Raw genomic sequence first — 26,693 nt, forward strand, 5'->3', positions numbered from 1 at the left:
GCAAAGATCCAATCAATTCCAAATACAGCAGTCTTATTAGAAGGCGCCTGACTAAATTAAAAGGCAATTCTCACCAACGACCCCTTCTAATTTATGGTGCAAAACCAGTACTAATAAAAGGTGCACCGCTATATTTTACACTGGCGATCGGCCGGGATGCATTATCTGTCCGGACCATCGTTATAAATAAAAGTACAGCTGCAATAATGAAAGTTATCAACTCCGCACGTCTTACAGTGGGTTCACAGGGGCCTATTTGACGTGGATTTTACAGACAGAAAAATCACATGTGGAAAAGCAGTAGAAAAACTAAAATGCATATTTTTTTTACACTGTCTGGTTTTCCTGTGTGTGGCCTTTGTTTCTCTCTTTTTAATGCAATAACAAGTTTGGCAAAAACTGACAGTGCTGTTTTCTTGCATGGACCTAGATTCACCGCAGGAATATTTGCTCATTGAAATGACGAGGAAGCTTTTTTAGAGCAAATTGAAAGTCTTGTGACGGAGAGTTTGATGCTAATGTTGCACCACAAACCCTATTAAAGGGACACTGTCACCTGAATTTGGAGGGAACAATTTTCAGCCATAGGGGCGGGGTTTTCGGGTGTTTGATTCACCCTTTCCTTACCCGCCGGCTGCATGCTGGCTGCAATAATGGATTGAAGTTCATTCTCTGTCCTCCATAGTACATAATACACCAGCGAAAAAAAGGGAGTATCGACACTAAGATTTAGTAGAAGATTATACAAATATTTTATTAATAAGTAGATAACAAAAGAAATGACATACACATAAAAAAAGCATGGTAGACTGTAACACAAAATTCCACCATGCGGAGAGGAGGAAAACCAGCCGGTACGCGTTTCGCGTTTATCGCTTTTTCAAATGGGGAGTGTTCTACACTTCTACACTCCCCTTTTGAAAAAGCGATAAACGCGAAACGCGCGCTAGGGGTAGTGGGAAGGCCACGCTAATGCAGACTTATGATGGGTAAGTTTATACTATTCTGGTGATATGTGCATATCTTGGATTATATGATTCCTAGCTACAATATGGGGTCTTTTTGGCACCGGAGGGATGATCCCTCACTGTAGACACCTTAGCATCCTGGATCACCTTACTTTTTTTGATATCTACTCAGGTCTCATTGCATTTGTGTGCTTTACCGTTAGTGTACCGGCTGGTTTTCCTCCTCTCCGCATGGTGGAATTTTGTGTTACAGTCTACCATGCTTTTTTATGTGTATGTCATTTCTTTTGTTATCTACTTATTAATAAAATATTTGTATAATTTTCTACTAAATCTTAGTGTCGATACTCCCTTTTTTTCGCTGGTGTATTATATTGGAGTCTAGGAGTGACACTCCTGTGTATATTATCTAGTTGTCTGATACAAGGGAGAGTTTTGTGTTAGACTCTGACCATGCTCTCGCCACTCACTGCATTATATGCTTATTGATTATTGTATTTGCCTCCATAGTACATGCCTGCACAAGGCAAGATTGCAGCCAGCATGCAGCCAGCGGGTAAGGAAAGGGTGAATAAAACACCCGAAAACCCCGCCCCTATGGCTGAAAATTGTTCCCTCCAAATTCAGGTGACAGAGTCCCTTTAATGAAATAATATGCATGCACGCTTTCACTTCTCTCCATTCAATCAATGTATTCTCAATTCTCCACGCTTGTCTTATGTCTATAAAGACTGTAGACGTTACAGTCCCTATCACCAGAGCTGGGCAGTCAGAGTCAGTATAAAATGGAGTAACTCCGACTCCCATCATATATCACCTCTTCCGACAAGCCTACAACCTGCAGTAACCACCGATTGACCAAACCGCTGCACGGCCAGCTCTACCCTCACCTACTGTATCCTCACCCATCCCTTGTAGATTGTGAGCCCTCGCGGGCAGGGTCCTCTCTCCTCCTGTACCAGTTGTGACTTGTATTTTTCAAGATTATTGTACTTGTTTTATTATGTATACCCCTCCTCACATGTAAAGCGCCATGGAATAAATGGCGCTATAATAATAAATAATAATAATAATAATATATAATACACTGGGTTCAGTAGTTCAGTGCAGGGTGTGCTGTAAAGGTTTTCAGAATAATTTGGGAAAGTTATAAAATGTCTTATAAATGTCTGTTCCTGATCTCAGGACCTCGGCACTTTGCCTCACTACTGAGCATGTACAATAGTCGGATTACAGGGAAATTGAGGAGTCAGAGTCGGTGTTTTGGCTTCCGACTCCACAGCCCTGCCTATTACCCATGTGGCTGTGACGGCTGCAGCTGATATAAACAGAAGACAAACTTCTAAGGGTATTCTGAAGTTATCCCCTATTAACACTGAATGGCAGTGCGCATAATGGATCACTGCTCCATTCATATAGGGATCTTTGTAGCACTAGTTATCAGGACCAGTGGTCGGACCCCCAGCGATCCTGAAGTTATTTCCTATCCCATAGATCGGGGATAGCTTCCAAGCTTGAGAATCCCCCTTTAAATAACATGTCTACCTATAATACTTTATGGCCTACACCTAATCTGCAGAATTGCACACTGTACTAACTGCAAACACACAACATAGAAATGCAAGACACGATTATTGAGACTTGCCACCAAAGATTGACAATATCTGAACCTGCCGGCATTGAACGTGCTCCATGATGCACAGAACTGGCTCACAGACAGCCTATGTGTGAACGCACAAGGAAAGAGTGAGGTCACTGCGTGGAGTCATCGGAGATGTTATTTTTACCCTGGAGTCATTCCACGGCCACTATTTGCGCTGTACCTGTGCTAGCAATGTCCTGAGGTTCGGCAGAGTCGGCTATAGGTGGGTGTGATCACTACTTTTGGTAATGTACATTTTTGCCGGACACTGCCAACTACATAGCAGATCCCATGGTTTATAGCAGATCCCATGGTTTATAGCAGATCCCATGGTTTGTAGATTGAGGCCAAAGAACCATGATGTACTAAATGCGTGGAGGGGCTTCACTTGTGTATCCCAGGAGTACCGGAAGATAAAAGCTTTGCACATAGTAGTTCTCATCAAGATGGTGTAAGGTCAATATGTATTTTTAAAAGAACAGACCGGCCTCATACCTTACAATATATAGGCTTTATAGCCACCCTTCTGGTGGCGGCCTACCTACCACATTATAGCAGCCTGACATCGGGGATTTACTCCTATCAGATGAAAAGGTTCAGTTTTAACAGATGTAAAAATAGAAAGCAATATAGAGTAAGGATTTTGTGCACAAATTTACACTCTTGACATTATTCATTGATCCATCCCCTGGCTTGTTTGTTGGTTCATATGTCATGGCTTAGGCTACTTTCACACTAGCGTCGTGCACTGCACATCGCAATGCGACGTTGAGGCGCACGACGAATACTGTGGAAGCGCCGCACAACGGGGGCAGCGGATGCGGTTTTTCAACACATCCGCTGCCCCATTGTGAGGTGCGGGGAGGCGGGGGCGGAGTTCCGGCCGCGCATGAGCGGTCGGAAAAGACGGTAACGACGCACCAAAAAACGTTACATGCAACGTTTTTTGGTGGCGATGGTCCGCCACAACACGACGCAACCGTCGCACGACGGTTGCGACGTGTGGCAAAGCGTCGCAAATGTTAGTCAATGGAGAAAAAACGCATCCTGCAAGCAATTTTGCAGGATGCGTTTTTTCTCCAAAACAACGCATTGCGACGTGCAGTGCACGACGTTAGTGTGAAAGTAGCCTTAGGGGTACGTCCTTGGTTGGCCTAGAGTTTTTTGTAGGTTTTATAAGCAATATATGAATGTAGCTAAAAAGTAAAGATTTGTTCAGATGTAAGCCACAAAGTGCACATAGACCTATTATAGACAGTGTACCTGGCTGATTATCCATTATGATGAAAATAATATAAGCGTAAAATGCCCTATTCTGATGCAATTTCCACAACACTTCATGCAGTGTAATGTGGACGCCGGACACAATGTGGAGAAGCACGCAGAGCCAGTCATGAACACAATGTGCAGAAACGACTCGCTTGTGTTTTCTAGTTTACATCTGAACTCGGCTTAAGGGACAATCCACTGATCATCTTACCCAAATGAGTGTTGTGAACATCAGCTGTGGGAAGTCTCGTAGCCCTAATACTCGATATATTCAGCCATGACGACATCACTGACATCCATTCATAACTTTCCAGTTAATCAATTTCCTTTATTATTCCATTCAGGTTACCTTCAGACGCTCAGCATTTTAGACCTGTTCATTGTGTCAATTTTGGTTTTCATTGCACCTAAACATGAATGAACATATTTACGTAGCATGACCCCCGCCCTCCCTCCTATTACACCCCACTATGACTTCAACCACAACTAGTGATACAATGTTATCGTCCCCCATCCCTTTTCCTTATCCTCCCCTTCTTGTTTCATAGTTTTTCTCTCAATTTTAATTGTTGTCTTTTGAAATTCCACGGATAATGTTTTGTCTGATTTCACTCGCTGACCCACCTGGCTGGCCACTGTGTTTTTTCACGGGAAGCTGAAAACAAAGACCGGTTGTGTTAAATTTGGGGGGAGGCAGGAAACGTAACTCACAAGGGACCCTCCCAGTTCTGCCTGTCCCAGAGTCCGACTCCAACATGTGGAATTAAATCTGACAGCCTGTCTGGGACAAGTTCTAAGTAATGATTATCTAACCCCTTTTCCAAGTAAAAGAAACACTATTTTATGAAGTGCACACCAATCTTACAGCCAGTTGAGTTTGATTCTCCATTCTTGAAAACAAATCCTGGATCAGCATATGCCAGCAATACGATAAATCTGCTCCGAGATCTCCTTTCATGAACTTTTGTTATATAAAAAGTAGGCGACCCACCTCCCTAGATATTATAGACCCTGGAAACCTGTTCATGATAATGCTCACAAAAAACTATGTAATGGGCGACGTGAAGTAAACTCTTCAGTAGGCCAGCTGCCAACATCCAAAATTCAGGGTCTGGGTCTCCTGTGCCAAATCCAACACCTTCATATGCACATTCAGGGCCAGATTAACTCATGGGTGACTACTGTGAAAGATGCATGGACCGACCATCTCGTGACCTGACCTGGACATGACTCTTAGGACTATGAAGCTGTTCAGGTTGGGTCAGGAGAACCGCCGCTGGTCCGCACATCATGGTCGTTACTCAGGCTGTAAATGTTGGCAGTGTAAGAATTGCTTTAATTGCAATATTCAGTAATACATGGTTACATGAAATGCATTTATATATATAATATCCAATTTAACTACATGGTTTTGTGGGTGAAACAGCTTCCCAAAATCCTATATATCCCAATATCAAATAATTGCTTTATAGTCTATGCCGCTGTTGCGCTCTGCCACTTCCCCAAACAAGAATGTTCTCATCCATTGACAGCAAGCAGATGTGGAAATCCTGAATATGTGCATCACAAAACATTATTTACGCTCTTCCATTAAAAACTTCTGACACCAAGTGATTGTGAACGCAAACACAGGGATACATTTCAGAAAGGGCACATCTAATATATAGGGTTTAGTTACTGCTGAGAAGTGAAAAGAGGATTGGAGATTTTCTCTCTATCATAGAATTACATCGCACAACATATGGAAACAGTTCAGCAAGAGCTGGTTGTAAAACACAGAGGCTCCATTCATCTCCCCCTAACTAAAATATATTCTAGCGTTAGAACAGTGGCTCTAAAGGGAACCACTCTCTGCCAACAGCATGTCGCTTGCCCAATACAGGTTCTTGGGTGGCCTCGTGACGTAACCAGAAATTGGGCTACAGCTTACTAAATCATTAGAAATGACTCCGTGTATACATATCAGAAATAAACATAGATGAATATGTAACACTAAGACTGACTGCTGGTCACTGCGCACTCAGCCTATGGTACACATCCGCCACACACAGCCTATGGCACGCATCCGCCGCACACAGCCTACGGCACGCATCCGCCGCACACAGCCTACGGCACGCATCCGCCGCACACACAGCCTATGGCACGCATCCACCGCACACAGCCTACTGTACGCATCCGCAGCACACAGCCTATGGCATGCATCCGCCGCACACAGCCTACTGTACGCATCCGCCGCACACAGCCTACGGCACGCATCCGCCGCACACAGCCTATGGTACCCATCCGCCACACACAGCCTATGGCACGCATCCGCCGCACACAGCCTATGGCACGCATCCACCGCATACAGCCTATGGCACGCATCCACCGCACACAGCCTACGGTACGCATCCGCCGCACACAGCCTACGGCACGCATCCGCCGCACACAGCCTATGGTACGCATCCGCCACACACAGCCTTTGGCACGCATCCGCCGCACACAGCCTATGGCACGCATCCGCCGCACACAGCCTATGGCACACATCAGCCGCACACAGCCTATGGCACGCATCCGCCGCACACAGCCTATGGCACGCATCCGCCACACACAGCCTATGGCACGCATCCGCCGCACACAGCCTACTGTACGCATCCCCCGCACTCAGCCTATGGCACGCATCCCCCGCACTCAGCCTATGGCACGCATCCACTGCACACAGCCTACGGCACGCATCCGCCGCACACACAGCCTATGGCACGCATCCGCCGCACACAGCCTACTGTACGCATCCGCCGCACACAGCCTATGGCACGCATCCACTGCACACAGCCTACGGCACGCATCCGCCGCACACACAGCCTATGGCACGCATCCACCGCACACAGCCTACTGTACGCATCCGCAGCACACAGCCTATGGCATGCATCCGCCGCACACAGCCTACTGTACGCATCCGCCGCACACAGCCTACGGCACGCATCCGCCGCACACAGCCTATGGTACGCATCCGCCACACACAGCCTTTGGCACGCATCCGCCGCACACAGCCTATGGCACGCATCCGCCGCACACAGCCTATGGCACACATCAGCCGCACACAGCCTATGGCACGCATCCACTGCACACAGCCTACGGCACGCATCCGCCGCACACACAGCCTATGGCACGCATCCACCGCACACAGCCTACTGTACGCATCCGCAGCACACAGCCTATGGCATGCATCCGCCGCACACAGCCTACTGTACGCATCCGCCGCACACAGCCTACGGCACGCATCCGCCGCACACAGCCTATGGTACGCATCCGCCACACACAGCCTTTGGCACGCATCCGCCGCACACAGCCTATGGCACGCATCCGCCGCACACAGCCTATGGCACACATCAGCCGCACACAGCCTATGGCACGCATCCGCCGCACACAGCCTATGGCACGCATCCGCCACACACAGCCTATGGCACGCATCCGCCGCACACAGCCTACTGTACGCATCCCCCGCACTCAGCCTATGGCACGCATCCACTGCACACAGCCTACGGCACGCATCCGCCGCACACACAGCCTATGGCACGCATCCGCCGCACACAGCCTACTGTACGCATCCGCCGCACACAGCCTATGGCACGCATCCACTGCACACAGCCTACGGCACGCATCCGCCGCACACACAGCCTATGGCACGCATCCACCGCACACAGCCTACTGTACGCATCCGCAGCACACAGCCTATGGCATGCATCCGCCGCACACAGCCTACTGTACGCATCCGCCGCACACAGCCTACGGCACGCATCCGCCGCACACAGCCTATGGTACCCATCCGCCACACACAGCCTATGGCACGCATCCGCCGCACACAGCCTATGGCACGCATCCGCCGCACACAGCCTATGGCACGCATCCACCGCATACAGCCTATGGCACGCATCCACCGCACACAGCCTACGGTACGCATCCGCCGCACACAGCCTACGGCACGCATCCGCCGCACACAGCCTATGGTACGCATCCGCCACACACAGCCTTTGGCACGCATCCGCCGCACACAGCCTATGGCACGCATCCGCCGCACACAGCCTATGGCACACATCAGCCGCACACAGCCTATGGCACGCATCCGCCGCACACAGCCTATGGCACGCATCCGCCACACACAGCCTATGGCACGCATCCGCCGCACACAGCCTACTGTACGCATCCCCCGCACTCAGCCTATGGCACGCATCCACTGCACACAGCCTACGGCACGCATCCGCCGCACACACAGCCTATGGCACGCATCCGCCGCACACAGCCTACTGTACGCATCCGCAGCACACAGCCTATGGCAAGCATCCGCGGCACACAGCCTATGGCACGCATCCACCGCACACAGCCTATGGCACACATCCACCGTGCAGACAGCCTATGGAACGCATCTGCCGCACACAGCCTATGGCACGCATCCACCGCACACAGCCTATGGCACACATCCACCGTGCAGACAGCCTATGGAACGCATCTGCCGCACACAGCCTACGGATGATTTACTGCTTCCAGCAAATATCAAAGAATTGAGATGAAAAGCACAAGTTTAATCTGTCCAGTGAGTGCACATTTGCTAAACCATATCTGTTATTGCATCCAGAAAAGTCAGTTCAGTATGAAACAAATAAATTCTGTGTCATGCGTTTTACTGAAGACTCAGACTTGAATAAGAGACTCTAAAATGCAAAAAAACTATAAAAATATGACATGCAGTGAGTTACGGGCCGAACGTACAGATGCAAAAAAAAAACAAAAAAAAAACAAACAAGCAGTTGTGAAAAGCTCAATGAACATGCGATTGGACTGTGCGCTGTCAGTTTAAAGACTGGAAATCACACAGGCGACCATTACTCACACGTGAATATGTCCACGATTTCCTGTGGTTCTAGAACCAATATGCAGCTCGTCACAAACCTGAGAGCACTGACCCGGTCTCATACTGTCCCTTTCCCATCTTTGTGTTCACCATGGCTATGGGCACAAAATGACTGTTTCAGGTGGGTTCTGCTCGAAAAAGCACATAGAAGGGGCAAAAAAGTAGTAACATACGCACTGCAATGTCCAAATATTGTTCCGGTAACTTCTATTTGATAGCAGTTCAATGGTGTGTAGATATTATAGAAAAAGACGCCAGTGAGGATTCCACAGCATCTAGAAGACGTGGTGCGCACATTCCCGGAGAGGGGAGATCAATGTACGTACATGTTCTTGTCAATCATGGCATTATGATATGATAAGCCTGGATATTACATGCAATCAGTGTCAGATGAAAGTCTGCAGCTTGTGGTGGCTGTGGCTTTACAGTACAGCAATCTCTCTCCCGCAGCCCATTGCTCAGTTCTGCATTATACATTCTGGTGTAAATGACATCTATGAAATATTACAGCCGTCATCCATCTCATGGAGGCTTAACAGACTTTTTTTACTTTAAATTTAAAAACGTGTCATATTCACAAGCGGACACCTTCATCATTTTTCAACACCTCCAGGATTCTAGGGCCTCAAAAAAAGTATTTTACTGTTCATCCCCCATTCCAAAAAAATAATACAATCAGATGAGCGGAGAGTTTAGGTTCAGGACTTCCAGTAAGGATCTAAACTGCAGTGCCATCTGTTGGTCACAAACCGTACAGACTCATCCCTCGCCTGGGCGAAAGGGACGTCGAATGGCCTCAAAACAACAAGGACTCTGGTCAGACCGCTGGATGTCAAACATCTCTCTTGGAAAACGAAATCTTACACACTTGCCGGAATTATCTGAAATGCTCATCTCTTAATGGAAGATGTAATGCTTCCGGGGAGACGCAAAATCCCACATCTCTCCGGTGGGCGGCAGGTTCTTCCCTGCAGACACTAGGAGCAGCCTTTTCCACTGAATTTGGCCGCCTTCCCTGGCTGTGTCAGGCTAAAACTTTATTTTCTTAAAACACTCGCTATTTACGTGGGTGGTGTCTGAGTCCTTGGCATCGCATCTCCAGTGTACTCTGGCAATTTTCCGTCCCCATTAACTCACTCATTTCTGGATAAAAGAGACTATTGTGGCAACCAGACATACTTTAAAGACATTAGTCTATGTCCTCGTTCCCCAGCCAGAGAACGCCGACTACATACAGTCTGGTCACCAGAAGGACGCAGCTCGCTTTCAGTCTCCCCCGGTGTGAGAAAGTGATGCACATGATCAGGGATCATTCTATCAGGTCACAGAAAAGTCTGAGGCTGCCATTTAAACGTCACAACGTCCATGCTGTAAATGTTGTCTGAATAATTTGGGAAAGTTATAAAATGTCCTACAAATGTCTGTTCTTGATGGAAGGATCTCGGCGTTTAGTGGCGATGATTCTGTGCTGTGGTTTATGTACATGCTCAGCAGTGACCAGCGCTGTGGAGTCGGAGTCGGAGAGTAGGAAGTCAGGGAAATTGAGGAGTCGGTGGTTTGGCTTACTGACTCAACGGCCTGCTGTAAAACGCTCAGGAATTAATGGCACTATATGAGCAAATAAAATAAATTGCAAAGTGCTGTGTAATATGTTCACGCTATATAAATAAAATGTATTATGCATATTCTAAAACTTTAGATCTCTGCAATGGAAATTTATAAAATCTATAAAAAGTGTTTAAAGATAATTGGAAATGTATACAATGTTATCTACAAACATTGCCTAATGCAGCAAAGTCATCTCATCATCATTTATCACTCCTAACAGATCCTTCCTACGATGCAGTCCGGAGATCTGGATGGGGAAATAACGTCAACTCTTCCGTCACCAAAAGTAAGTCGACCTTAAAATGGTGACATATTGATGACCTATCCTAGGTGCTGAATATGAGATTGGAAGGGGTCCAACACCCGGTATCCCCCCAGCAAGTCACTAAGAGCTGATCTGCAGAACATGACAGCGGTCACTAAACAATATATTAAAGGTACCTTCACACATAACGATATCGTTGCTTTTTGTGACGTAGCAACGATATCAATAAGGAAATCGTTATGTGTGACAGCGACCAACGATCAGGCCCCTGCTGGGAGATCGTTGCTCGCTGAGGAAAGTCCAGAACTTTATTTCGTCGCTGGACTCCCTGCTGACATCGCTGGACCGGCGTGTGTGACACCGATCCAGCGATGTCTTCACTGGTAACCAGGGTTAACGTTAAAAAAACAAACACCACATACTTACCTCCCCGGCGCTCTGCTTCTCTGCACTCCTCCTGCATCCTGTGTCAGCGCCAGCCAGCCGGAAAGCACAGCGGTGACGTCACTGCTCTGCTTTCCGGCTGACCGGCGCTGACAGTGCAGAGGAAAGCAGAGCGCCGGGGGACAGACAGCTGAAGGTAAGTATGTAGTGTTTGTTTTTTTAACGTTTACGCTGGTATCCAGGGTAAACATGCGCTTAGTAACCCGATGTTTACCCTGGTTACCGGGGACCTCAGGATCGTTGGTCGCTGGAGAGCTGTCTGTGTGACAGCTCTCCAGGGACCAAACAGCGACGCTGCAGCGATCGACATCGTTGTCGGTATCGCTGCAACGTCGCTTAGTGTGACGGTACCTTAAGCCGTGATGTTCCACTATGTACAGTGGGTACGGAAATATTCAGACCCCTTTGCATTTTTCACTCTTGTTTCATTGCAGCCATTTGTTAAATTCAGTAAAGTTCATTTTTTCCGGCTCACAGCCAGTACAGGAGGAGTGCAGAGAAGCAGAGCGCAGCGCTGGAAGACAGACAGCGGTAGGTAAGTATCTAGTGTTTGTTTTTTTTTACTTTTAGCATGGTAACCAGGGTAAACATCGGGTTACTAAGCGCGGCCCTGCGCTTAGTTACCCGATGTTTACCCTGGTTACCAGTGAAGACATCGCTGGATCGGTGTCACACACGCCGATCCAGCGATGTCAGCAGGAGTCCAGCGACGAAATAAAGTTCTGGACTTTCCTCAGTGACCAACGATCTCCCAGCAGGGGCCTGATCGTTGGTCGCTGTCACACATAACGATTTCATTAACGATATCGTTGCTACGTCACAAATAGCAACGATATCGTTAACAATATCGTTATGTGTGAAGGTACCTTTAGTCCCATGCTGTCCATTTCCTTGTGATCCTCCTTGAGATGGTTCTACTCCTTCATTGGAGTCCAGCTGTGTGTAATTAAACTGATAGGACTTGATTTGGAAAGGCGCACACTGTCTATATAAGACCTCACCGCTCACAGTGCATGTCAGACCAAATGAGAATCATGAGGTCAAAGGAACTGGCCAAGGAGCTCAGAGACAGAATTGTGGCAAGGCTCAGATCTGGCCAAGGTGACAGCAGAATGTCTGCAGTACTCAAGGTTCCTAAGAGCACAGTGGCCTCCATAATCCTTAAATGGAAGAAGTTTGGGACCACCAGAAGTCTTCCTAGACCTGGCCATCCAGCCAAGCTGAGCAATTGTGGGAGAAGAGCCTTGGTGAGAGGTAAAGAAGAATCACCAAGATCACCATAGCTGAGCTCCAGGAATGCAGTAGGGAGATGGGAGAAAGTTCCACAAAGTCACCTATCACAGCAGCCCTCCACCAGTCAGGCCTTTATGGCAGAGTGGCCGGATGGAAGCCTCTCCTTAGTGCAAGGCATATGAAAGCCGCATAGAGTTTACTAAAAAACACATGAAGGACTCCCAGACTATGAGAAGTGAGATTCACTGGTCTGATTAGATAAAGATAGACCTTTTTGGTGATAATTCTAAGCGTCATGTGTGGAGAAAACCAGGCCCTGCCTATAACCTGCCCAATACAATCCCCACAGTGAAGCATGGTGGCAGCATCATGATATAGGGGTGTTTTTCAGCCGCAGGGACAGGACGACTGCTTGTCATTGAAGGAAACATGAATGCGGCAAAGTACAGAGATATCCTGGATGAAAACCTCTTCCAGAGAGCTCTGGACCTCATACTTAGCCGAAGGTTCACCTTCCAAAAAGACAATGACCCTAAGCACTAAAATAACAAAGGAGTGACTTTAGAACAACTCTGTGACCATCCTTGACCGACCCAGCCAGAGCACTGACCTAAACCCAATGGAGCATCTCTGGAGAGACCTGAAAATGGCGTCCACCAATATTCACCATCCAACCTGACGGAACTGGAGAGGATCTGCGAGGAAGAATGGCCGAGGATCCCCAAATCCAGGGGTGAAAAACTTGTTGCATCATTCCCAAGAAGACTCATGGCTGTACGAGCTCAAAAGGGGCTTCTACTCAATACTGAGCAAAGGGGCTGAAGACTTATGACCATGTGATAGTGCAGCAGTTTTTGTTTTCTAATAAATTTGCAAAAATGTCTACATTTCTGTTTTTCAGCCAAGATGGGGTGCAGAGTGTACATTAATGAGAAGAAAATTAACTTTTTTTGAATTTACCAAATAGCTGCAATGAATCAGAGTGAAAAATGTAAAGGGGTCTGAATACTTTCCGTACCCACTATACATTGCTTACTGTATACTGAATGCCAGAGAAGACAGCTGATTGATGGGAATGCTGGTTGGTTTTAAAGGGGTTTTCCAGGACTTTGACAATGTTGATCTATCTTGCCAACTCGCAGCACCATCACCAATCAGATCCATTGCATGACCCTGTACATTCTTTACGAAGCACGGTTTCATCGATCCACAGACGGGACATCAATACCAAGCCCAGAAAAAAAACATTTAAACATAGAACGACCTTGTAACTCTTGCATATTTTAAGTGTAATTTCTGTGTTATGTCACAGGTCCCCCGATTGGAGGCACCCCAAACGTGAACAAGACTGCAGAACAGCAACGACCTCAGCCAGGTAATCACATAGTACCATCCACGTGTTCTTCCCATATATTCTGGATATACAAGTAATTGTCATTGCGCGGAGGAGCACCTGCCCAGAACTACATAGCTTTATTGGCCTGCCTGGGGCCACGCTTGTGAGGATTCCATGGAAGTCAATGAGGATAATCAGTGAGGGCAACCTAACTTGAGACAGCAACTTCTACACCAGTTGGACTGGGAAGCTGTAATCGGGATATGCCAGTGGACAGCCTGCTTAATTTTTAGCAATATGGACTGGGTATGCTATGGACACTTTTGGAAACTACAGAAAAAACTTTTCAGGCACTTGTGGAGCTTCGAGAGTTAAAATCACCGAAAAGGTTTCCCTTAAAGGGGGGCAATCATTAGGCTTATCCTTGCCTACCTGAAGGCAGGAAAAGAAGAGAGGCAAAAACCCTGAGCCAACGCTTGGTCACTTACAGGGCTTCTTCCTGTAGTTTTGATAACACAGCCCTCTAAATGATGAACTCCTTGTATACAGTCCTCTACCACCCATCACCTAATTGATAGCAGTCTGCCTACGCTAAGTATATGCAGAGAACTGTCATTCCAGGGCAGAGGCGGGCGAGACTGAGCTCACCATTGAGAGGACTAGCATAGCTGCAGCAGATAAAGCAGACTTCTGTAAGGCTACGTTCACATTTGCGGTGCGTCGGGCGCAACCGCGGCGACGCATGCGCCCCTATATTTAACATGGAGGGCGCATGGACATGCGTTGTGTTGCGTTTTGTGACGCATGCGTTTTTTTGGACGCAAGCGTCAGGGCGCAGAGGATGCTGCTTGTTGCATTTTTTTGGTGCTATAAAAATGAACGCATGCGTCACAAAACGCAGCGTTTTGCATGCGTTTTTGCGTGCGTTGTGCATTGCGTCGCCGACGCAGCACACAACAACGCAAATGTGAACGTAGCCTAATCAGAGTCTCTGTCCCTTCTTTACACTACTGTTAGATTTGAGACCATAAGCAAGATGACAGACCCCTTTACAATGTTTCTGTCCACTACTAGACATACATTAGCGTATAGAAGTCATCTAATGTTTCCTTGGATGGTCACTTATTAGTGAGAATGGTTGGTGGTGTGCATTCACATATTTGTTCTTCCTTTCAGATCCCTATCAAATTCTGGGCCCCACGAGCAGCAGGCTGGCTAATCCAGGTGAGAATACATTAGTACACATCCCAGTCAATATTTAATAAATTGTGAACTGTTCTAAGACGATACATGGTTCTCAAATGTCATCCGATACTGTAATAAACACACAGTAAATAAATATAAAGATCCTAAATAAAACAAGACCACAAACTCACTATTGAGAGTAATTCTGCTAAAGTGAATGTGCACATCATACTGCAGACCTAATCTGGAAACAAGTGTTGTATTATGACAATCTTTGGAGCTATACATGCTGAACATGCAGTATATGTGATTTCTATTACAATTATACGAGTCTGGACTTCTTAAATAACAAAAGTGCATGGTCCAGAACATGGTTTCCCCATTATCTGCTACCAACATTCCTCCCCAAATCACCTTATAGCATTTACTTAATGTATTTCTCTAAGCGTTATCAAGCAGTTCAGGTCTTCACTTACATCTGTGTGACACATATCTACTACTGCATTTCTTCCAGCCGTCTCCGGATGGATGAGCCAAAACCTTACACTGACCCCTAGTGAGCCTATTTGTTCCAGCAGCCATAGTTAGGTTGCAATAGTTGTACATTATTATTATTAGTTATTAGGGTAAGTTCACACAGGACTTTTTTGCTGCGTTTTTTATGCTAATTTAGGTGCGTATTTGGTGCGTCTTTTTTTCTCTTTTTTCAAGCTAATGTCTTTGGACTTTCAGCAGCAAAAACTCAGCAAATAATGATACCTGTGTTTTTGCTGCGTTTTTTTCAACACCCATTCAAGTCAATGGGTGAAAAAACGCAGCAAAAACGTTGAAAGAAGTGACATGCTCTATGTAAAAAAAAAAAAAAAAAAAAACGCAGCAAAGCACAAAATACCGATCAAACAAAAAACCAATGTGTGTGCATGAGATTTCTGAAATCTCATAGGCTTTGCTGGTACTGTAAAAAGCAGCTGAAAATTAGCATAAAAAAACACAGCAAAAATACGCAGCAAAAAAGTCCTGTGTGAACTTGCTCTTATAGCGCCATTAATTTCGTAGCGCTTTACATGTGAGGAGGGGTATACATAATAAAAAACAAGTACAATAATCTTAATCACTACAGTCACGACTGGTACATGAGGAGACATTATTGGTATTTTCTTAGTACAAATAGCTGAACAGAACCATGAAAAGGACTAAAACGCAGCATTAATACACATGCAGCGTCCACAGATGAGCTTTATCACATGGACCCCTATATAAAGGTTTACAATGTGTGAAATGACAGATTATTAATAAAACTCTTAAACAGACAAACCCACTAAACTTTTACTTTTTCAGGCAAGAAACTATAGTAAAAAATCATGAAGACATTGTAAGCAGTGCAATTAGACTGATTTTACAAGGGCTTTCAATAAGATTATGTTCTTCCTTGACGAAGATATTGACAGAGCTGTGATGTTGCTGAAAGGCCCCAGTCTTCTATAAATAAAATGGCCGCGGTCATATTCTGTTCCAATCTTGGCAATGATCAGATGACATAAATACTGATCACATTGTGACATCAGGGACAGGAGGGTGCAGGATATCCTTGGTATTATTTATAATAGGTATTATTAATTATATTTATTTATTATTAATTATTTAATTATTATTTAGTTATTTATTATAATAGGTATTATTTGTAATAGGTATTATTTACCTATTGTAAGGATGTATCATAGCCCAGGTTGTCCTGGGCTATGATATATCCTTACAATAGGTAAATAATACCAGATCGGTGGGGTCTAACAACTGGCACCCCCACGATCAGCTGTTAGCAGGTCCCGCAGCCAGACGTATATAATGAAGGGGGCCGTAACATCACAGCTTCAAGCCCAGAATAGTAGCCAAGGATAGTGCACTTCAGTTCCTATAGAAATGAATAGGAGCTGAGCTACAACACCCAAAAAAAGCAAGTACATATTGTAATGAGCTGTGGTGCCTTGGCTCTGTATCTCCAGCTTCAGTGGGTCTTTCTACTGGCTGATTGGTGGGGGTGCCTGCTGTTGAGCCCCCACCAATCTGATAATGAAGACCAATCCTAAGGTCATTATTAGGCTCGGGATCACACATGCAAGAAACACGTCCGTGTCTCGCATGTGAAATCCAAGCTCTGGCGCCGGCACTGTGGAGCGGAGCGTGCGGCCGCATAGCAACACATGGAGCCGCACGCTCCGCTCTGGAGTGCCGGCGCCAGAGCTTGTATTTCACATGCGAGACACGGACGTGTTTCTCGCATGTGTGATCCCGGCCTTACTGTCATCCTAGACAACTAGTGAAATAACAGTTAACATCTTTTTATTCAGTACTTTTTGGAGGAAGTAAAACAATGGTGGGCCTCACAGTTTCTACATGATAGTCCCGACAGATCATCCTATCAGTATATTATTAATGTGACTGACCTTTACCGACTTGAATACAGCAGCAGGTTTTCTGTCTACCATCTTACTCACGAGCGTACCTTCCATTTCTTGCAGGGAGTGGTCAGATCCAGCTGTGGCAGTTCCTTCTCGAGTTGCTGTCGGACAGTGCCAACGCTAGCTGCATCACCTGGGAGGGCACAAATGGAGAATTTAAAATGACGGATCCAGATGAGGTGGCACGGAGATGGGGCGAAAGGAAAAGCAAGCCAAACATGAACTATGACAAGTTGAGCCGGGCACTGAGATATTACTACGACAAAAACATTATGACCAAAGTACATGGAAAGCGCTACGCTTACAAATTTGACTTTCATGGCATTGCTCAAGCGCTGCAGCCTCATCCCACCGAGACGTCTGTCTACAAGTACCCATCAGAGTTTTCATACATGCCAACGTACCACACTCACCCGCAGAAGGTTAACTTTGTTCCTTCACACCCCTCATCGATGCCGGTCACGTCTTCTGGCTTCTTTGGTGCAACCTCATCTTACTGGAGTTCACCAAATGCAAACCTATATCCTAATCCAAATGTTCCCCGACACGCCAGCACCCACGTACAGCCGCACCTGGGCTTCTATTAGACTCAGTCCACAGTATGACGTGCTCTCTGATGGAATACATCTCATTTGGGGAGGGGAGGAAAAAGTGTCCTTAATGACTGAACTCTGCGCCTTATCAGTATTATTCTCCCCTCTCTGCCTTCCCAGATCTTTATGAGCCAGTATTAATTCAAGCTTGTCGTTACCAGGAAACTCGAGACAAAGTGCTTGAACCCAAGGATGTGATATGGAAGCGGTGTGAGCCGCACACAACATTAATCCCGGAGAAGGATCTGCATTACATTCCTTTCAGATTTTGTTCTAAGCATTTCTGAACTTTTTATTGTAAACAGACGCACTGGATGGCAATAACGAACGTTTTCTAAACTAACTGGAATTGCAGCAACATTAGTTGGTGTATTGCCCATACAGAAATGGAGGATTTCTCATTTAACATTAGCTCAGCAGACAGACATGTAGAAGGCTGCCATCACATAGATCATGATATACTACACAGCTTTAGAATAAAATGAAAAGTGTCGAATAACAGGAAATGTAAGAAAAGAGCCAACATTTGCCTCTCCAATACTTCACCACTATGGAGCTGATACTCCCAACGATCCCTACTGGCCATTCTTGCCTTTCCTGCACCATAGCCAATCATGTGCCTCAGTAGTGATCCTAGAAGGTATGGCAACAGAAGATTCTAGAAGGTATGGCACCAGAACCTTGAGGCCAGTGATCCTATGGATGAATCACTGCAAGGGAGGAAAGAAGGGGGGAATGGAACAGGTGAACGATGAATATTTTGTCACACTTCCCACTGTCAGCCAAATTGCTAACAAGTGGCAGACAACCCTTTAAACAAGATACCGTAATCTACTTTATTGAAGGGCCATAATCCGTCTGTAAACACAGTAGTTATAAAATAGGAGCCGTCAGAGTCATAAACCTTGTTTCTACTTTGCTGTGTCCTCTAGGTCGGAGCGTGCAGTGTAAAGAATGGAGGTTCTTCATCTACAACCTTAGTACTAACGGGACAACCACATGCACTTCTACACACATGCACTCTATTACATGTGTGATGCTTAGGAGTTGTGACACTTTTGTTCTATAAACACAATTACAGTAGAATTGATTGAATGCAGTCAGTCATGATAACCTTCATTCTTTATACTGCAGGCTGAAATCAAAGAATTGAATGAAAACACACAGTAAATATAATGTTTCTATTACTAAGTGATGCAACTCGTCTTATGTCAAGCAGGTTTACTCTGTTTCTATCTTCTGGATAGAGATGGGTGAACCAGAACAGTAAAGTTCGGCGTCCGTACTGAACACCTAATGTTTGGGCACGGACACCAACCACAGACTTCAGCAGAAAGTCCCTGTTACTTTTTGGGTTCGGCCCCCCCAAACACCGGGTGTTTGTTGCACTGTCATGTGCATGACAGTACGGCAAATGCTGCTTCTGATCAGGGGTAAAATCATTACTGTCGGTCAGACAGCCACGGTTCCCACGCTGTCAATTGACAGGGTAGCCCACAACTGTGATCGGAGATATAAAGTTTACCTCTAGGAACTGGCATCAGCTGAAGGGACTACTACTCCCATCAGCCTACGCCTGCCGCCGCTAATAACCGTGAGGGCAGGTGGCGGCTCATGGGCGTATTCATCAGCCGATGCCTGTGCTCTAAATAAATATTAAGAAAAAAAAAAGGTGTGGGTTTCCCTGTATTTTTGATGACTAGCCAGGCAAAACTCACAGCTGTGGGCTGCAATTCTCAGCTGTCAGCAAGGCTGGTTATCAAGAATAGATGGGTCCCCACGCTGTTTTTTTAAAAAATATTTACATAATTAAAAAAAAAAAAAAAAACACATTGTGTGTCCCCCCCATTTTTGACAACCAGCCTTGCTAAAGCAGACAGCCGGGGGCTGCTACTCTCAGGCTGGTAATGGGCCATGAATTTTGCCTCCTCCCAGCCTAAAAATAGCAGTCCAGAAAAGGCACATCTACTAGATGCACCAATTCTGCCGCTTTGCTCGGCTCTTCCCACTTGTCTTGTTGCGGTGGCAAGTGAGGTTCATATTTGTGGGGTTGATGTCACCTTGTCGCATTGTCTGGTGACATCAAGCCAACGGTTTAGGAATGGGGAGGCGTCTATAAGAACCTATGCATTACTAATACTATAGTTGTATTGTAAATAAAAACACAGCCAGAGTAAACGGTTTTATTTGAAATAAAAGAAAACACACTTTTCCTTTTTTTATTTAAAAATAAACTCACCTAACGCCCATTCCATTGAATTCCTCGTCTCCTGTAATAAAACAAACATGAAACAATATCCCTCATCTGTACAGACGTTATGTTCCATGCCGTAATCCATGTCTGGGGACTGCTTTTTAAAAAAAATTATTTATTTAGAGCGCAGATGCTGGCTGATGAATACTTCTATCAGCCGCCGCCTGCTCACAGTTATTAGCGGCAGCAGACGTACAGTAGGCTGATAGGAGCAGTAGTCCCACCAGTTGGCACCACTGACTGGAGGTATACTTTATATCTCCGATCACAGTTGCGCGCGCACGCTGTCATGTGACAGAACCGCGGCTGTCTGACCGGGTGTAAAGATCTTACCACTGATCAGAAGCAGTGTTTGACCCTCTGTCATGCATAGGACAGCATTGCAAACACTGGATGGTTGGACCCCCCATTCAAATGAATGGGGTCCAGGTTTGGGTACTGTTCTAGTGTCCGAACCCAAACTTTTTTATTTTTTTTATTCAATGGTTCAAACTTGCCAGGGGTCCGCCCATCTCTACTCCTGGATCCATGCTACACGTCCTGTTGATTTTGTACACAGGGCACACAGCTCAGAACAGGTTTTGTCAGATGGCATTTCAAAAAATTCAAAGAGGAATTACTGTATACATTTAATATTTGTCACATTTTTTAAAAACAATAAAAAATTTTTTAACATATGGAAATATACATTCAAACACATTTTCTTAGCTTACAAATTCGTAATTTCAGTTTTTTGATTATTACATTACAGATTGTAAGGTCAAAATACAGAATAAACAACACAAATGTGGTCACATTATTAAGCCCGACGATGAGAACTGCTGCAGCCCACAGGACACAAACCACAGAGGAAAACAAATATGGCGTGGCATACATCGGTGCATGATCTGTGTAATGTAATTGAGGACACATTATATACTGTACAATAGGATGAAATACAGTGGAAACTGCTAAATTGTCTGAAGACTTTATAAGGAGACACTATGGAATTGTGGGAAAATTAATGTACTAGTATTGGAATTTGTTTAGAAAAATGGTTGTTATTTGTTACAGAACATTTCACCCCGGTTTGTACTAATATTAGTCAGGTATGTCCATGTAGTCGGTAGTGAGGACACGCACAATGCCACGATTCTCCAGCCACTTCATTACGCTTCTGCCCTCCCTGATGCGATAACTAAATATTGTACTTTGGAAACATACATATTGGCCAACATAGGAAAATCTATATATAAAAGGTGAATACTGGAGACACAAGTCCAGACGTGAAGCCCAAACGTGACGAATGTGATGGCCTAGTATTCATTCTTAACGCCATCTTATTCAGGCCTTTGACCAATAGAAAACATTTTTAATGTGGAGTTTGTTTGCTCAGATTTTCATTGTATTTTTTATCGTTCTATGTTTTGTATTCGTGCATACTCAGAATTTAGATAACATGTTATCAGACAGGAGGGGGGTGGTGTCCAGCGTGCCTTCCCTCTCTCACCTCCTGGATTCACAGACGTTGAGCGTTTGTCAGTGCCGTCTCCACATGGATTACAAGACGAGTTTACTGTATAAATTATGATTTTCCTAGACTTCACATGATGAACTAGCGGAACCCTCAGTGGAGAAAATATATACAAAGCAGAAAACCTAAACGAGTAGACCTCGGTCACAGATATGCAGGTTTGTTTGTTTTTTTTAGTTTTCTTACAGAACTGTATTTTGAAATTTGTACAAATGTTTTCTGGTATTTTTCTAATGTTTTTTGAGCGTTTTGTACATTTTGGCTTTTTATCTTTGTATGGACATCTCTTTACAATGAAAATAAGATACAAAATAAAATATTTTCATATCTGTAGATGAGTATTGTTCTGTTGCCTCAGCACAAGGCTACCTGCATCTCCAGCTCTAGAGAGTCCCACATGCACACTGAGGGAAACGTTCATCAAGACTGGCGCTGTTACACTCCTAGAAAGCTGGAGCTGGAAGGGACCTCCAGGGACTTCGTGTCCAACCCCCCGCTCAATGCAGAAGTCACTAAACCATCTCAGACAGATGTCTGTCCAGATCTGAAGACTTCCATTGAAGGAGAACTCACCACCACTTGTGACAGCCTGTTCCACTCATTGATCACCCTCACTGTCAAAAACATTTTCTAATATCTAATCTGTATCTTCTCCCTTTCAGTTTCATTCCATTTCTTCTCGTGTTTCCATGTGCAAATAAGAATGATCCTTCTACACTGTGACAGCACCTCAGATATTTGTAGACGGCTATTAAAATGAAAGGAATGTGCTCAGTAACCTACAGACAGCATCAGGTTGGCGACGTTATCCTGATTTAAGAGATACCTTGGTTGATGAAATCACCCAAACAACCTCGTGTTTGTTGCTTAATCTTTAATTGCAGTTTTCAGATAATGAGATGATCGTGCTTCGAGAATATATTATGGTTTGAAAAAAAATAAATATTCACATTCATCAGGCAGCATGATAACGTGGAGAATATGCATATTTTCGTTTTCTTAAGAATTTTTTTTATTTTTCAAACAAAATGTCACCGGCAGCCAAGCAGTAGCATCTGTGCATCTATCGGAACGATGCTACTGTGCAGACCATCTAGAGGAGCGTTTTTCTCTCTGTCAAAATGGCACCAGCGGAGTAGCAGCTATCATATTCCGAAATAGCAGCGGCACAAGCACAGAAGCGGCTGCTATTTTGTTTGAAAAAAATAAATGCGAGTGCGTGTGTGTAGATATACGGTATATGATCGCTGCAATTGTACATAAATCAGCAGCACGTTAATTTCTCTTGTAGGAACACTGAGATTTATGTGCAGACTTTCCCTATAGACTTCAATTAGATGCAATAAATCCACGGGTGAAAACCGTACATGCATTATTAGTACTTTTCTGTTGTGGAAATGCATCAAAAGCACAAGTAATCGCATATGAATGACTGTATTGATCACGTCTGGACTCAGACTAAAATTCAGCCCTGGCATTTGAAGGTACACAGGCCCAACTAATCGCATGTTGAACGTGTAATATCGTTGTGCACCTGTATGTAACAAGAAGTGAGGTGGGTGAAAAATAACTACGACATATAGTCACAACTGCGTCCGGTATTACAGCTCAGCCTCATTTATTGCTCTTAGTTGCAGGACCTGGTAAAGCCGCAATTTTACATACAGAACGGGGACTCGTAGATAATGAAGAGGATGCTGCGGCCTCTTCATACAATTAATGAGCATCGATGCAAACAGTCAGATACTCCCTGATATTGAGGACCTATTCTACAGATAGGTGATCAGTTTCAAATCCTTGATTATCACTTTGAAGGCCATGGTAAGGGTGCTTGCACATCGAATTCTGTGTCCACAATGGGCCATATGTCTGAAATCTCCTGCAAAACGGGATTTGAACGTCTGCGCCGACGGGGTCAATAGACTGCAATGGTGATGGCAGAGTGAATGTGAGCTCTGCTGTGCACTTTTTTTTCCCCAGAAGTGTACGCCTACAGGAGGCGGACACTCAGACGCAGTCTACTACATGAGTGCTGCCTCCTGTAGGCGTACACTCCCGAAAAAAGTGCACAGCCTTGCTCACGTTTCCTCTGCCGTCACCAATGCAGTCTACTGGCCCAGTCAGCGCATGCGTGCGGAACCCTGTTTGCGGGGGATTTCGGACATATGCCCCGACACGGACATAAAACGCAATGTGAAAGAACCCCAAGTTAGTAAAATATAATAATTGAATGCATCTAAACCACACCAGAAAACAATGAAATAATTTTATTGTTTTACATAGTAATAAGTTGACATAAAACACACAGTTTTAAATAAAAATGTTTAGTGTAATGAAAACTAAAGCACCACTCCAGTGGTTTGTTTTCCTAATTTTTACTGCTAGAGAGGGTGCAGTAATGTAAGATCCCTGACCCATGTTTTATACTCACCAGCTGCCATCTTCTTCTCTTATCAATGCCGCTCCAGTCGCTCTGCAGCAGTTTGTGACCTGCAGGATCGCTCCACTGTTTGCTGGGTGATTTGGAAGGCACACCTTAAGGGTATGTGCACACGTCTTCTGGAGGACTGCAGATTTTTCCGCAGCAGATTTGGAAAAACTGCAGTGCAAAACCGCTGAGGTTTTCCCTGCGGATTTATCGCGGATTCTACTGCGGATTCCACTGCGGCTTTATATCTGCAGTTTTCTATTGGAGCAGGTGTAAAACCGCAGAGGAATCCGCACAAAGAATTGACATGCTGCGGAATGTAAACCGCTGCGTTTCCGCGCGTTTTTTTCCGCAGCATGTGCACTGCGGATTTCGTTTCCCATAGGTTAACATGGTACTGTAAACTCATGGGAAACCGCTGCGAATCCGCAGCTGCGGAAACGCAGCAAAATCCACAGCGTGTGCACATACCCTGAAGTAAATGAGACAGAAGGAGGCCAGCGTGAGGTCAGAGGAAAGCTAGAATGAGGCTCTCATCGACTTACACAAAAAGTTTGTGACCGTTACCTCTGACTTACGGTCACAAGATGGCGCCATGTGAATGGAGCAGCGTAGTGAAGAGCAGAAGAGGGAGGCTGAGAAGTGTAATACTAGAACTTTGTGGCGCTCCAGCGCTGAAATAGAAGAAACCCCAGAGTGGTGCTGTAATGCAGCTTACCAATAGATATAACTGACATGCTATCTTTATTTGGCCAATGGCGACAATAACAAACGTATATACTACATTTATTATCTACAATTTTTTTTAATAAAATAATTTTTCCCTCAATGATTTTTGAGACTCATAATTGTTTTTTTTGGACAAAGGTAATGAGGCCGGGAAGCTGTAGTTTTCACTGATGCCAATTTTGTGTACATACCACTTAGGGTAAGTGCAAATTAATTTTTTTGCTGCAGATCATGGCACGGAAACCACTATGAAAAGTACTAAAATGAATATATGCGTTTATATGGTAAGTGACTTGCTGTGCACATAATCAGGCTTTGGAGCATCTTTTAAGCGCTTCAGGTTTCTAAAACCACCGAGCAGTTAAAATATGGGGCCATTTGTCTGGTGTTTTACACTCGGAAGACGCACTGTACTTTACAACACAGCTCAATTATAAGACGCCCGGATGTCCGTTGTATCATTTTACCATCGCTTTTGCTTAAAGGCTGTGGCACAGAACAGTAAAGCGCGCCACCATGTGTTCCCGGTGGTTACAGCTGTGCAACGCACAAGGCAAGCTAATGTTGGCTGCTGTGTATGCAGCGGAAGACCGTGGAGGTAATCAAGCGGCCCACCTCAGGGACTCGCCCTTCTGGCATTTGCCAGAAATGCCAGATGGCCAGTCCAGCTCTGTTATCAAAGTTTTGCCGAGGACAAATACCAGGAAGTATAAAAACAAAGCAGCTTTATTTATAATGATGACCAAAAAGAGACAAAAAACTAATATTAGAAATAAAACAAAACACACTTTTCCATTTTTTTTTTTAAAATAACAAACACAGTTATGCTCTCCTATCGCCTATTCCACTGAAACCCTTGTTCTCCTGTAATAAAAAAAAAAAAAAAACAACACTATCCCTCACCTATCCGTCATTCTGTTCCACGCCGTAATCCACAGTTTTCAACCTGGACGGTAACAAGATGCGACCGTCCAGGCTGAGAAACACTGGTGAATGAGATGCTGAGAGAGCAGTGTCAGTGACAAGGCGGTGACGTCATAGAGGTTATCTCTGGTCACTGAGGCTGCGATCCCAGACGGACTGAACTGCTGTGAGATCCGATGAGATCGCCGCTAGCTCACGGAGCACCCGGTGTTCAGCATTCGGCACCAGGGAACAGCGCTTACAGTAACGCTTCTTCCCTTGCGTCCATCTGTGTGGTACTGATGTGGCACACACATGCAACATGTGTGCTGCAAATATTACACACATGGACCCTGACATCTCAGGTACCGGAAATATCAGGATGTGTGAAAGAGACCTTATAGCGGGTGTTTAGGTTTGGCTGCTGTCACACACTAAAAGACGCCTTTTATTGCAAAAAAGTTTTTACATCACCACATTTTGATAGCTATAATTTTTCCACATTTTTGGCCCACAGAGTCACGTGAGGTCTTGTTTTTTGCGAGACAAGTTGACATTTTTATTGGTACCATTTTCGGGCACATTACATTTTTGGATCAGTTTCTATTCCAATTTTTCAGAGGCAGATTTAACAAAAAACAGCAATTCATGAATTTCTTCTTTTTCGGAGGGGGGTATGCCGTTCCGTGTGTGATAAAACTGATAAGACAGTTTTGTTCTTTGGGTCAGTACAATTACAGCGATATCTCATGTACCGTATATATTAGAGTATAAGTCGACCCGAGTATAGGCCGAGGCACCTTATTTTGCCACAGAAAACTGGGTAAGCTTATTGACTCGAGTATAAGCCGGGTATGCATTGTCCCCTCATCCCTGTCCTGCTATGTGTGGCTTCCCCCGTCGCTGTCCTGCTATGCATGGCTCCCCCTTTCTGTCCTGGTATGCATGGCTCACCCCTGTCCTGTCCTGGTATGCGTGG

The 26,693-nt window shown here is 45.1% G+C and overlaps 1 protein-coding gene across 2 annotated transcripts in view; it reads left to right on the forward strand.

Moving 5' to 3' along the window:
• FLI1 (Fli-1 proto-oncogene, ETS transcription factor) overlaps positions 1-21,987 on the forward strand; it is a 98,055-nt gene extending 76,068 nt beyond the window's left edge. The window contains exons 6-9 of one of the 2 annotated variants that reach the window (XM_069741062.1): positions 10,596-10,661; positions 13,630-13,692; positions 14,830-14,877; positions 17,355-18,030. In XM_069741062.1, coding sequence (XP_069597163.1) covers positions 10,596-10,661; positions 13,630-13,692; positions 14,830-14,877; positions 17,355-17,881 — 704 coding nt within the window. In that variant the 3' untranslated portion in view covers positions 17,882-18,030. Of the gene's footprint in view, positions 1-10,595; positions 10,662-13,629; positions 13,693-14,829; positions 14,878-17,354 lie in introns of both variants that reach the window. The other variant, XM_069741061.1, reaches the window with a different exon arrangement.
• The last annotated feature ends 4,706 nt before the right edge of the window (positions 21,988-26,693 follow it).

Source organism: Ranitomeya imitator, chromosome 10, assembly GCF_032444005.1.
Source record: "Ranitomeya imitator isolate aRanImi1 chromosome 10, aRanImi1.pri, whole genome shotgun sequence".
Classification (NCBI taxonomy): Eukaryota; Metazoa; Chordata; class Amphibia; order Anura; family Dendrobatidae; genus Ranitomeya; species Ranitomeya imitator.